General features: G+C 34.7%; 1 protein-coding gene across 8 annotated transcripts in view; it reads left to right on the top strand.

Moving 5' to 3' along the window:
• RNF111 (ring finger protein 111) overlaps positions 1–14099 on the top strand; it is a 77431-nt gene that overhangs the window by 44707 nt on the left and 18625 nt on the right. For all 8 annotated transcript variants that reach the window (XM_032481081.1, XM_032481083.1, XM_032481082.1 and 5 more), the window contains exons 3-6: positions 2176–2302; positions 5211–5374; positions 7834–8028; positions 12586–12905. In XM_032481081.1, the coding sequence (XP_032336972.1) occupies positions 2176–2302; positions 5211–5374; positions 7834–8028; positions 12586–12905 (806 nt within the window). The remainder of the gene's footprint in view (positions 1–2175; positions 2303–5210; positions 5375–7833; positions 8029–12585; positions 12906–14099) is intronic.

The following is a 14099-nucleotide window of genomic DNA, read 5'->3' as shown; positions in this document are numbered from 1 at the left end:
AGGTCACTAGAAACATGATCCGCTAAAGAAATTGCTAATTTGGGCTTCATCAGAATTAAAGATTTTTATGCTTCATAAGACGCCATTAAGAAATTGAAAAGAATAAAGAACTCTTACAGCTCAACAATAAGACCAAAATCCAAGGACAAACGATTTGAATAGACATTTCATCAAAGTGGCTGGCTAATAAGCACTTGAAAAATACTCAACATCATTAGTTATTATAGAAATGAAAATCAAAACTGTTATTAGATACTAGTATATATGCATTAGAACAGCTATAATAAAAAAGAGACAATGACAGTTATTGGCAAAGATGTAGAGAAACTAGAGCCTCACTTTCCTGGGAATGTAAAATTGAACAACCACTTAGGAAAGTTATCCGACAGTTCCTTGAAGTGCTAAACATAAATTTACCATAGTATTCAGAAATTACATTCCTAAGTCTTTACCCAAGAAAAAAGAAAGTACATGTATTTATGAAGACTTATAGATGAATGTTCATAGCAGCTTTATTTGTAATAGCCAAAAATGAGAAAAATTCAGATATTCATCAACAGAAGAATAAACAGATTGTGATATAATCATATGATAGGCTACTACTCAGCAGTAAGAAGAATGAACTGTTGAAACACACAACATGATTAAGTCTCAAAATAAGTACAGTTAGTGAAAGGAGCCAGATACGAAAGTACAAGTAATGTCTGACTCCATTTATATTGAGCTCTTAAAAATACAAACCAAACCAATTCGTAATGACAGAAAGCAGGTGAGTTGTAGAGGCGAAAGAATGGAGATGGAGGGGCAATGATTGACTGAGATAGGACATGTGGAATCTTTTTAGAGTGTTGGAAATACTCTAAAACTGGATTGAGGTGATAGTTACTCTCTATAAATATACTAAAATCAGTGAAATGTACATTTTAAATGTGTAACACTTTTAGCTCTCAACATTCTTACTATGGGAAAATTCTTATCACAAACATGACTTGTAAACTGTTGGCTGACCTTTGCATTGCCAGGTGATAGTAATGAAGAGAGAGGAATTTTTACAAAAAGAAGATACTCAGCGCCCAATTTGTGAAAAATACGGCAAGAGAAGAAATGGAACATAACATTTCTTTTTTTTTTTTTTAACCATCTTAACCTTTTGAAAGTGTGCTGTTCAGTAGTTTTAAGTATATTCATATTGTTGTGAAACAGATCTCCCGAGCTTTTTCTTCTTGCAATCTGAAACTCCATATCCATTAAACAACTCCCTTTTCTCTTCTCTGCCCAGCCCTGGTAACCACCATTCCACTTTCTCTATGAATTTGCCCACTTTAGGTACCTCACATGAATAGAATCATACAGTGATTTTTTGTGTGTATGACTGAGTTATTTCACTGAGGGCCATATTACATTTATTCATTTTTATATTTTTTAAAGTTTTTTTAATTAAAAAAGTTTTAATTATTTTTTCCCTTAACAGAGATACTGGGGATTGAATGCAGGACCTTGTACACCCCAAGCAAGTGCTCAACCACTGAACTATATACCCCCTCACCCCCAAATTCTACTTATAATCTTATCTAATGCCATAAATAAAAATTAGTTCTAGGTAAAGTAAATAATTAAGGAAATGAATTGAACTGATATAATATGTACCATCTTCCAAATAAGGAAGCAATTTCCATATTTAGAATACTTTGGAAAAGCCAAAATTTTATATTTTATAGCGCAAAACTGAAAAGCTACTGTGTGTTTCTTAAAAGAATACCATATCATAAATAAAAATCTGGAAGAAAACACACAGTGAATGTAACATCTTTATTTTAGATAGTAAAGGGTTAATATCGTCTGGAATGTGAATATCTTACATAAGATCTTATATCAGTACTTTTAAATTTTACAGTATTAATATCACTATATAAGATTATACAAATTAATATGGAAACCACTGAAAGTTTGTAAAGAAAAGTCATGAGAGGAAATAAACATGAAAATGTGCAGATTAAGAGAGTAAGTACTATTTTCACTATGTGTGGGTTAGCTCTGTTTTTTTAAAAAAACTTTGATCTTGACAGAGAAGAGTTTTTTTTGTGATGAGCTTCAGTCTTCAGAGTCAAAATAAAAATTTGTCTATAAGTTGACTTATAGGCAGATGCCCTTTAAATGTTTTTCTTTTGTTTCCAGGAAGTATTGATGAAGATGTTGTGGTGATAGAAGCTTCTTCCACTCCCCAGGTCACTGCCAATGAAGAAATTAATGTTACCTCAACAGACAGTGAAGTGGAAATAGTAACAGTTGGAGAAAGCTATCGGTAAGATTTTAATTCCTAATTGTATATTTGATGTGTTAAATATAAATATTTAGACATATTTTTGCATTCTTTTACTTTTTTTTTTTTTTTTTTTGAATCTAGTTTGAGTATGTGTGTACCAACTAGATAAGTAGTTTTCACACCAAGCTCCATTAGATTCATCTGGGGAGTTTATAAAATAGATACTGTTGCCTGGACTGTAGGCCAGACCAGCTGAACCAGAATCCTAGGGATCAGTAATTTTTAGCACCCCAAGTATACCATAGTGTTAAGAGTCATTGCCCTAGATAAACAGTAACTTTACTTAGTGTTTTATGAAATTGTTTATGATTCAGAAAGTTCACAAACTCCTTTGAAATTTAGTTATGAATAATACATAAATATTGGGGATGATACTGGTATCTTATTGATACCAGTGATGTTTGTGCTATTATGTTAGGACAACATAGTATAAAAGATATTTTTAAAAAATTTTTGTTCTTCATTCAGTAATTTTATCATTAAAAAAAGCCCTATCATAAAAAATGAAAATGAAAAATCCTCATTTGCTTTAATAAATAACTGGAAATGACATTGCCCTTTTGAGAATCACTTTGACTAGAAAAAAAGAGACCCTAACACTGTATTCATCTTGTGCTTTAAATGATTACAAATGTGGGTAAGGGAATCAGTAAAGTGTTCCTCTGTTTTGTTTGATACAACAAATTAATCTATGAATCAATCTTAATTTTTGTGTTGGAATGAATTTGCTCATTGTATTTTATTGATTTTTTTAAAAGGACATTCTTACCTCAGAAGCATGTTACAGACATGCCTAGAGTGTACTTCTGTACTTGCCACTTTCCCATTGGAGAAATGGAAGAGAGCACTCCATAATATATCCCTGTGTTTTTGGTTTTTGGGTTTATTTTGTTTGTTGTTGTTGTTATTGTTTTTACAGTTTTATTACCTTATTGCTTTATTTTATTTATTTATTTTTAGTGGAGGTACTGGAGATTGGACCCAGGACCTCGTGCATGCTATGCACGTGCTCTACTGCTGAGCCATACCCACACCCCTATCCCTATATGTTTTAATTTTTAAATGATTTTCCCAGACTCTGAGGAAAATTGATACTCCATATTATGTGCCACAGTTTTCCTGTGACTGTCCCTAGTGCTTGGTACAACACTGACTCAGTTTTTATGAGCTACAAGGATTGCTGAAACTAAGAACTTGTTTTTCCTTGTGGAACTATAGAGCTTTCTTGTCATGGAGATGCCTAATGTTCAAACAGTTGAGTTTGCTATAGTGAGAGACAGTGATCTTGAAAAAGACACACAGTGCTCATTACCTATATTCATTTTCCTTATTGTTACCTAAGATACTGTTTGCCACTTCAGCTGACTCTTGGCCCTCCTCTTTAGGAGAGAGTATATCTGTGTTTCTGATTGCTTTGTGTCAGGATTTGACAATTGCCACTAACCATAGGGGTCACTAAGTTCTCTGTGAAAGTGCTCCTCATACATCAGGTTTTTTGCTGGTGCTTCATTCAGCATAATGTTTGGATTTAGGGCATCCCATGAAGCTTTCACAAAGGTACTGCAAAGTGGGCCTGGAACTTTGTGCAACTGTTAACAGCTTCTCAGAAATAACAGACTGCTCAGGCTCATCAAAGACTCTTGATTTCTCAAGAATTTTAAATGGGGATCTTCCTCCTCATCTAAGACCATTTCATCTTGGGACATTTGTTTATTGTCATGCCTTAATCTGTACAATTCTTGCTGGAATACACTGTCCTTTTTCTTTCTTTCTTTCTTTTTAATTATGTCTCAGGAATTAACTGCTACACTCCTGTTACTTGAGAATCTCATTTTAGCATTTGAGCTCCTTTCTAAACTCTCAGGCTCTGCAGTTGCTGAGGCCATCTTCAGCCTAGTTTCAACTTTGGAGTTCTTTTCTGGGTGGTCCAGCTCATATTGCCGATGACATGCATGTGAATGGATCTCACTCTTTCCATACATATTGACAATAAACTTATAAGCAGTTTTGCATTCAGTTTAGGCAGGAGAAAAAAAACCAACTTTATAAGCCTCACCTTTCTAAAACAGGTTTGTTTTTCTCTCCTGGAGCCTTAGAATTGCATTTTCTACATACTATCCTTCTGTACCCTTAGTCCAGATCATTACAGTGAATTCTTTAAAAATTTTTTAATAAAATATATACCTGTAAGTACTTTAGTACAGTACAGTGCCATACAGATAATTAAAAGGTGATGAAAGCATTAGGTGTTGAGGGTTTCTGGTTATAGGCCTTAAAAGCATAAAGTGATTCAAACAGTGATATTTCTTATAGCTACCAAACTAGTAAACTAGCTGCAACTATCCTTACTCTCCTGACCGCAGGAAAATCTCTGATGCTTCAGTTCTCTTTTAGGACAGTCCCAGAAACTTAGGTTGGTTTGGGACTCCCAAAGCCATGTTTTGCAAATCCAGTCTGGACTAAACATACAAGACCATGTGAGTGTTATTAAATGTTTAGGGTGTTGATATTTTTGTTGCTATACCTATGGTGAGTAACTTTAATAGATGATAACCCAGGCTAGTATTCAGAATAAAATGAAAGGCAAAGCAGCTTTTTTTGAAACAGAATTCTGTGTTTTATACCAATGAATGGTCTAACGTATCATTTTGCATAGTCTTAGGTCAATTGGTTGGTAACCATTTGCTGAACATTTAATTCAGCAAACGTCTATTGAGTGCTAGGCATTCTGCTAGTCATAAGTTTTAATTCTGTTATGATTATTTGGTGAATTCTTTCAGGAAGAATTTTACAAGTTATTTTGTAGGAAAGGCTTATGATTTCTTAGGTAACTAAAATTGTGTTTATTTTTTCATATGTACTGATTTGATACTGATTGTTATTTAAGGTCTCGTTCAACCCTTGGACACTCCAGATCTCACTGGAGCCAAGGTTCAAGTTCTCATACAAGTCGGCCACAGGAGCCACGGAACCGCAGTAGGATTTCTACTGTCATACAGCCCTTGAGGCAGAATGCAGCAGAAGTTGTGGACCTTACTGTTGATGAAGATGGTAAGTTGGAGTGCTAATGGTGTAGAATTTTGAAGGAAAGTTGATAAAATGAAGTATTTTAATATGCTAGGAACTTAGTGATAATAGAGAAGTTGTCAGGTGTCCTAGTCTTATTTTTCAGTTGACATAATAACCTTGGTTTGTAAACTGTGTCTAAAGTTCTTTCTGATTATTACTTCATTGCTTGGTAGTGATTTTCTTAGAAAAAAAATTATATAAGTGGTAGTTTATCCTCAGACTTACCTGTTACGTTCATTTATAATACTATTGTCATACTTTGACTATGAAAAATAGAAGTGGTGCTTTTAAAATACAGACAACAGAAAAGCAGTATAGCTGAATTTAAATGGTTAATAGTGGTTATTTGAGACATTGAATTTGCTTTTAAAATTACGTTATCTTTCATTGTAATATTACAGTTACTTTTTGTGCTGCTCAGCTTTAGTGTTTTGTTTTGGCTTACAACTGCAGTAAAGAAAGTGAGGAAACAAAGCTAGAGTTGTAAAATGGAGGTTAGGGAAAGTGGTAGCAAGTAGGAATACATGAATACATATGTGAATTTTCCCTCATATTGAGAATTATCTTTAGATACTAACAGTTACATTTTTTAAGGAAATGGTCAATCTTAAGGAGACAGTGAGCCATATATGAATATTTTTAGCTTTCGGAGTTAGCTATAAATTGGAAAAAGGATACCTTCAGTAGGTAGAGTTAGGGACCTTGTGCAATCAGCTCTTAAATTAGCTGTTTGCAGTTTGGATAATCATAACTTTCAGAGTACCAGTACTTTGAAATTAAGACGTTTATGAAGAGAGAATTTATTCTTCTTGTTCACTCAACAGTGTTTTCATTTTTATTTTGAAGCACTATAAATTATCTATAAGACAGTGGTTAACATAATAGATATTAATTGAAGATTATTCAGTTAATTAAATATCAGATGACTATATGGGAAACTTTGTGTGTGTTTTCCCATGTGACATTTGCCATCCAGTAAAGCAGGAAAAAGTGACAGAGTAGCCTTTTAACCTACTAGAATTAGTTCAACTAGAATACTTTCACCTTTAGCTTAAAAATATTCCAGTGATCAGTAAATGTCCCCTTCTCCTTATTGGTTTCTCTCAGTGGAAGGCTTCTATCTTATTAAAAATAAATCCCAAACTTAAGTATATCAGACCAGCGTGGCCATTTTGTGCCCCTGGAGACATTTGGCAATATCTGCAGACATTTTTGGTTCTCACAGTTTGGGGAGAGTACTACTAACATCTAATGAGTAGAGGCCAGGGATGTTGCTAAACGTCCTACAGTGCGTAGGACAGCCTACTCCCACCCCCAACAAAGAACTATTCAGCCAAAAATGTCAATGCCACTAAGATTGAGAAACTGAGATAAACTGTTTGCAAATGAACAGAGGTTCCTCCCTCCCCTGTTTGATGTTGAGGCAAGTATATTTCTTTAAGCATCCAAAGTACAGTGTCCCCTGTAGGCTAACAGGTACTATTTGTGTTTCAGGACTCAGCCTGCCACACTGCATTGTATATCATAGTTTGTCCTCTCATTCTGTATCACATTTAAAGAATCTCTTCTTTTCAGGTCTAATTATTGTGACTGTGCTTTGGACAGGTTTATTCCCATTTCTCAAATTTTACATAATCATTTAACAGTCAGTTTAAAATATAACTCATAAGTCAGCATCTGCCTGAAATTTCTTTTAGTTTCTACTTCAGAAACTTTAATTTTTATTAAAAGGCACTGATGAATATTTTTAAAAAGTTTGGAAAATATACAAGAAGGCATGTGAAAAATTAAAGGAGATACTGAAAATCATAGCTAATGTTTATTAAATGACTACTATTTGTAAAGCATCATATAGAATACTTTATATACGTGATCTCTGTTCATCCTGAAAACAATTCTATGAAGGGAATTCTGTACTTTCCCACTTCTACAGATGAGGAAATAGAGAGTAGTTAAGTAGTTTATCCTTGATCATACTGTCAGTGGTGAAATCAGCATTGCTATCCAAGCAGTCTGACTCTAGAATCCATGGTGTAGCAAAGAAAGTACAATTTTGTAATACTGTTATAACAGCCTGTAACAATGTGTATGAACACAACAGAGGGACTTTTACTTTTCCTCTTTCTTTGTGGTAGATCAGAAAACTTACATAATCATTACCCCCCAAAACTATGATAATCATCTGAATTATTAGAATATGCATATATATGTATTGGGCTTTTAAAAATGCAGTAACATGTCATTTTAGTAACATGTCATTTTAATGTTGCAGTTTAACTTTATGAAAGCTCTTTTTTGTTTACTATATATCATTACTTATTGGAGGGTTTGTATTTTAAAAGTTGGCTTTAATAATTATCATAAAAATGTTAGCTTGGTTTAAAATATAACCCATTACTTAATTTGTTTTGAAATGCTAAATAACATTTTGTATTTTGTAGAACCTACTGTAGTACCAACCACTTCTGCAAGAATGGAATCACAAACCACAAGCGCTTCCATTAATAATACAAATCCATCTACCTCTGAGCAGGCCTCTGATACTGCTTCAGCTGTCACTGGTAGCCAACCCTCCACAGTGTCAGAGACTTCAGCTACTCTTACAAGCAACAGTATGACTGGTATTTCTACAGGAGGTATGTAAAAAGAAGATGGGCTAGGAGGGGCTCTCTGTTAGAAAAAATGTTGTTTTTAAGATTTTTAGCTATGTTAGCAAGAGCCTAAGTTACCAAAGTATCATAGTTCAGCTGAAAGGGATGGGGAGAATTGAATGGCTGACACCAAAAATACGAGCAACAAAAGAAAAATAGAGGTAGATTGGACTTCATCAAAATTCAAAACTTTTGTACATCAAAGCAAATTATAAGAAAATGAAAAGAGCCTACAGAGTGGGACAAAAATATTTGAAAATCATGTATTTGATAAGGGTCTAGTATCTAGAATATATAAAGAACTCGCACAACACAACAATAAGGACAAACAACATAGTTTTAAAATGGGCAAAGAGTTTACATAGGTACTCTTGCAGAGAAGATGTACAAATGACCAAGAAGCACGTGAATAGCACACTTATTAGGGAGATGCAAATCAAAACCACAATGAAATTCCACTTTATACCCACCAGAATGTCTGTAATCAAATGAAGCAAAACAGAAAGAACAGGAAATCAGAAGATAACCGGGGCTGACAAAGATACAGAGGAACTGGAACTTTTGTGACTATCTGATGGGAATGTAAAGTGGTGCAGTTGCTATGGAAAATATTTTGATGGTGCCTTAAAAAGTTAAACATAGAGTTACCGTATGACCCACAGTTCCATTCCTAAGTACGTATCCAAAAGAATTGAAAATAGGGATGGAAGTTTTAACAAGTTTGGTGGTGTCCATTTTCCCAGTTTTTTTGATTGTTTATTCTTTCGATATCATATCTAAGAAACTGTTGCCTCACCTAAGATCACAAAGATTTACTCCTATGTTTTCTTTTAAGAATTTTAAAGTTTTAGCTCTTACCTCAGATTATTTCTTATGTTTCATTTGGCAGTGATATCTCTGGTTCTTTTCTGTCAGCAGTTTAACTGGGCCTTAAACTAGCCTTCTTTCTCTACTGGACACTAGCACAGAGATGGGAACTGGCTGTTTACTAACAGGGACATCTTAGACCCTGTAGCTCGTAGGTTGACTGTATCACCAATAATAATAATAATAATAATAATAATAATAATAATAATAATAATAATAATAATAATAATAATAATAATAATCACCATTAATAATGAAACCACTATATATTTTTCTGTCATTTTTTTGCTTTTAATAAGATCACATTTAATTCTTACAATATCCTTATAACTTACATAGAACAGACTGGAAAATGCTTGTGTCTGGATTAGACCTCCCTTCCCTGGAAAACTGAGGACAGTATCCAAGGAGATTTCCCAGGGGTGTCTTTTAAATACATTCTTTGGGGGAAAAAATGTAGGCACAAGTGAATAGGTTAACTTTTATTTCATTTATTGAGTGCATACTTTATCCCCAGTAATTTACTGAGTGTTTTATATGTTCTTTTATGTTTTATCATTTAATCTTTAAAACCTTTCTTGTTGTTAATATTACCCTTCCCATTTCAGATTTGAAGAAATCTGGGAACTTAAGTACTTTCAAGGTTAATAGTCTTAGAGGCAAAGATTTGAACTCTTCTCATTCACACTTTTCTCCTGCTAGCTCCTTGTACCCTATGCTCTTTGTACCTTTTATCTAGATATGAAGTGACACAGTCCCAGCTTTATTTCAGGTAGTCGCAAAGCTTTTGTTTATTTCTTTTTTTAGAACCCTTAGAATTCACATTTAATCTATTAAGTAGCAGCTTCACTGCCTGAGTGGCCTTGTCATGATGTTATTCTATATATTAATGACCACCTTTGGGATGGACTTGCTCGTGCTGTATTTCTCTAGAGTAGGAGAACCTTGTTCCAGGCCAAATTGTTCCTCTGTATAAACCTGATAGAAGCACATACAGATACTTAGACTACATCAGGGGCACCAGAGAAATTATCAATTTTTAGTGGACACTCTGTGGACTTTTAATTTTAATAAAAAGGCAGTGTTTTATTTACTTAATCAGGTATCTTTGTATTTCACCTCTATGGCAGTCTTCTTTAGTCACTGACTCTTGAACAGGTGGAGATTCAGTTGTCTTTACTTTGGATTGCTACCCTGTTTGAGCAACACAGAGGTTCTGGACTGTAGGAAAATAGGTATTAATTTAATTAGAAGCCAAAACTGTACCCTAAGAAGTAGAGCTATAATATAAGGCCAGTCTTCTTTTTGAGGCCACACTGTTAATCATCTAACCCCTTAAATATGTGTTCAGCCTTAAAGATATTTATAATATTATAGTCATTGTGCTTTGTATTTGAAATAATTGAAGACAAAGAGGGCAAGTTCTTCCTAAACAGAAAAATGTCAGATCTTTCATTTCAGTCGTGGTCCTAGCAGTCCATGTAGCTCTTGCTCTGGGTACGGACTCTTCTCCTGAGTCTTAGAGTTACACGTAATCCTCAAATAACTGGATTTGTAAAACTAAAGTATCATTGTTGGAAGGAACCATGAAGGTCATTTATTCTATCCACTGGATGGATTTAGTGTCCCAAAGGTTTTCAGTCTTCTTTTCTGAAGTAACACACAATAAATGACGATATTTACTTGTATAACACTTTGATATGGGGACAGAGATACAACCCTGAAAATGTTGTAGGAAGTTCCTGTAATAATGTTATTTCTACAGATATTACAGCCTATAGGAAATAGCTACTTAATGTTTGATTCAGCATAGCTAAGATAGGCTATTGATCATTCCTCATACGCTTACTGTAACTGTCCAGGTTATTCAAGAAATTTGGAATAAAATGAATGAAAGTGACATAATTATAGAACTATGTATCTACTATAATTTATAAGTAAACAACTTACTGACTTTTTTTTTTTTTGTTACAAATTACTTGTAATATTTAACCTCTCAACTGATGCTAATAAGGTAGTACTAATTCCAGGAGGCAATTAGAGATTAGTAAAAATTTGTACAATTTTTTTCTAAGTTCAGAGACTCCCAAGTTAAGAACCTTTACAAAAGGGTTCAGGAAATTAGCCTAAATAGGCCAGACTAGGACCTTGGAAAAACAAAAACAATATACAGAGATTTAGAGTAGAGGTACTGCCTTAGTCGGGTTTAGATCACAGACCTTGCCCAGAAGAGAATCAGCAAAGGCAAGATAGGACCAGGATGGGAGGGCAGACCCAGGAGCACTACCAGGGAGGTGAACTGCAATAGACCCATCACCCAGAGCCTAAACATCCCCACCACATTCATTTATGTGAGCTTGTAAATTCCCTTTATTGTTTTAGCCAGTTTTGATTGGATTTTTGTATTATTTGTAAACAACCAGAAGATTCGTAATTCCAGCAGAAATTAGCTACTAGTACTGTGAGCCAAACAGGAGCAGGGTATCTCTGGTATTGGTTACTCTAGAAGTAAGGCTAGGACAGTGGTACTCCAGACTTCTGAGGAGATGCCTCAGGGGTCACATTGGGGTAGGGGAAGGGAAAGACAGGGCTTTGAGTGTTCTACTCTTCTAATTTTGATTTTTTAAGTAAAAAATTTTGACTCCATTTTTATCCATTTTATATAGTTTCCACATAATATGTGGTTTGAGGAAAGGGTGCTGTTTTTTTAGAGGAGTTTGAAACATTAGGATAGACCTTCTGGGAACACTTGCTGTTCTTCTGTCGTGGAAGAGCATACCTCCAGAATAACTCTGGGCAGGTGGCAGAGTGCATAGTAAGGACTCACGTGTTTCATACCTGGAAGATTATCATCTTTTCTAACAACAACCGTATAAGGCAATTATTGCTACATTTAATAGGTGAAAAAGAGGTTAAATAACTTTCCTAAGGTCACATTGCTCAGGACTACTAGAAAGGCTCAGGATTAGAAAGGCTCAAGATTAGAACTCAGGTCCATCTGACTGCATGCTTTTTTCCCCACTGCTCAACATGAGTCACTATATTATTAAAAGAGACCTTTAATTTTCCACGTAGTAGAGTCTTACCATTTCTTATGTTCTGTTGGGTCTGAGTTTAGAAGCCAGAAGAAGGGAAAAGAACATTGGAAGTTTGTGAGACTTACTTAGCCAGATATGCTCTGAGATGGGTGGTTATGTCTTAAGAAGATAAGATTTTACCACCTGCATTAGTAGGTGGGCATTATGTAGGGATGATTTTATAGTATTAGAGGCTCATGAAGCTCAGGAGCAGAACCTTGCCTTTGTTACATATAATGGAAGGACTCGCATAGTTTTTTAGAGTTTTTAAAATGCAGTTTAAAATTAGTCATTTATTATGACCTAGGAAAAGGCGAACTATTGCCACATTTAAACGTTGTGATAAATATAAGCCTCTTGGAGAATTTAGGCTTTAAGGAAAATCCCAGTGAACATCACTGTCTGAAATTATATGATATGTGTATTAAGAATGTGGCTATTTCACATCATTAGTTACAGACATTTGAATTTACTAAACATTTCTTATTTACTTATTTATGCACATATACACATTTAAACATATATATGAAATATATACTTATTTTTTACACAGTGATATTTGATCATTTGATTATTCAGTGCGTTTTTTCATTTCAAGATGACTCGAGGAGAACTACATCTAGTGCTGTAACGGAAACTGGCCCTCCTGCAATGCCAAGGTTACCTTCCTGCTGTCCCCAGCACTCACCGTGTGGAGGGTCGTCACAGAATCACCACGCGTTAGGACATCCACACACAAGTTGCTTTCAGCAGCATGGCCACCATTTTCAGCATCATCACCACCATCACCATACTCCCCACCCAGCTGTCCCAGTTTCTCCTTCCTTTAGTGATCCTACTTGCCCTGTGGAAAGACCTCCACAAGTACAAGCACCTTGTGGAGCAAATACTAGCTCTGGCACCAGCTACCATGACCAGGTATGTGGAAATTGATGAGTTCTTAATTTTTTAAAATTGTGATTCTTTCAGGAGGAAAAAAATAAAACCCTAATGGTAAATTTTATATACTAGGTAAGTCATTCTTATTGCCCATGCAAAAGTGGCCTAATTTAGTGATCTCTGACTTTTTAAGAAAATTAAGTATCTAGGATTTTCTGATGGTGTATTTATTTCAACTAATTGAGGGGGCCAGGGATGTGGAAAATCAGAAGTGGTATTATTTTTTATTCTGGAATGGTTTTTGCTGTTTTTAGTTAAATACACATGTCATTAGGATTTTATTTTAAGCAAAGAGTTGAAACTGCAGTGCCAAACTAATTCATGAGAAATTGGGAGATTCTCCTAGTTTTTTCTCCTCTGCCTCTTATTCTGGAGCCTCCCTATAATCTCCACTCATCTAGAAATTAACAGCCTTCTCAGATGCAAACCTATGACATAGTTTCTCAGGAACAGATGAGGTTTTTAGTTTATTATTAGTGAGTGCTTGAAATGTCAGGTCATATTAAATTAGTATTGGTGATCACATGGAGTACAGAAAGTGAGGTATTATGTGTTATATTAACTTTTGCTCTGTTGTCTCTGTGTATAATTGTGATAAACCTAGGTGGTGCGTTTTTTAAAAAAATAAAACATGGTAATTTGCAAGTAAAACTGTAGCTGACATATATGCTAAAAAAAAAGTGTGCTGGAAAAAAAATCAAAAAGAAATTTGGAAAAAAAACCAAGCACAATTAAAAAGAAATTTGGAGGAACTGCTTTACTGGACCCTCTGACCTTTCCTAAATTACTTGCTTCATCTGAAAAAATTTTGAGTAATTATAGGTAGAATCTCTTACTGTTTTGTGTAAAGTAGAAATGTAACCTAATCACTTATCTCTAAGTAGAGGTATTTGGGTACAAGAATTATCAGCAGGATCAGGCATTTGGTGGTGATAATGGGTATGAAGAACAAAGAGTGAGGTTTCGGAGATGTGAACAGTTTGAGATTTATATAGATATTTCTAGGACTCTGAAATTGGCCACATTCTCTTGAGATCACCTCACACAGTTTCCAGTTGAGACCTTTGTAGACACAGCAGGAAGTTGAGGAAAAGCAAACTGATCTGAGGATTTATAAGTGTTGGTGCTTATGATTGAGTCAGACTGGAGATAGGCAGAGAAAGATTGGGAAGG

The sequence above is a fragment of the Camelus ferus genome, chromosome 6 (genome assembly GCF_009834535.1).
Source record: "Camelus ferus isolate YT-003-E chromosome 6, BCGSAC_Cfer_1.0, whole genome shotgun sequence".
Taxonomy (NCBI): Eukaryota; Metazoa; Chordata; class Mammalia; order Artiodactyla; family Camelidae; genus Camelus; species Camelus ferus.
This window is presented reverse-complemented; position numbering and strand designations above follow the sequence as displayed.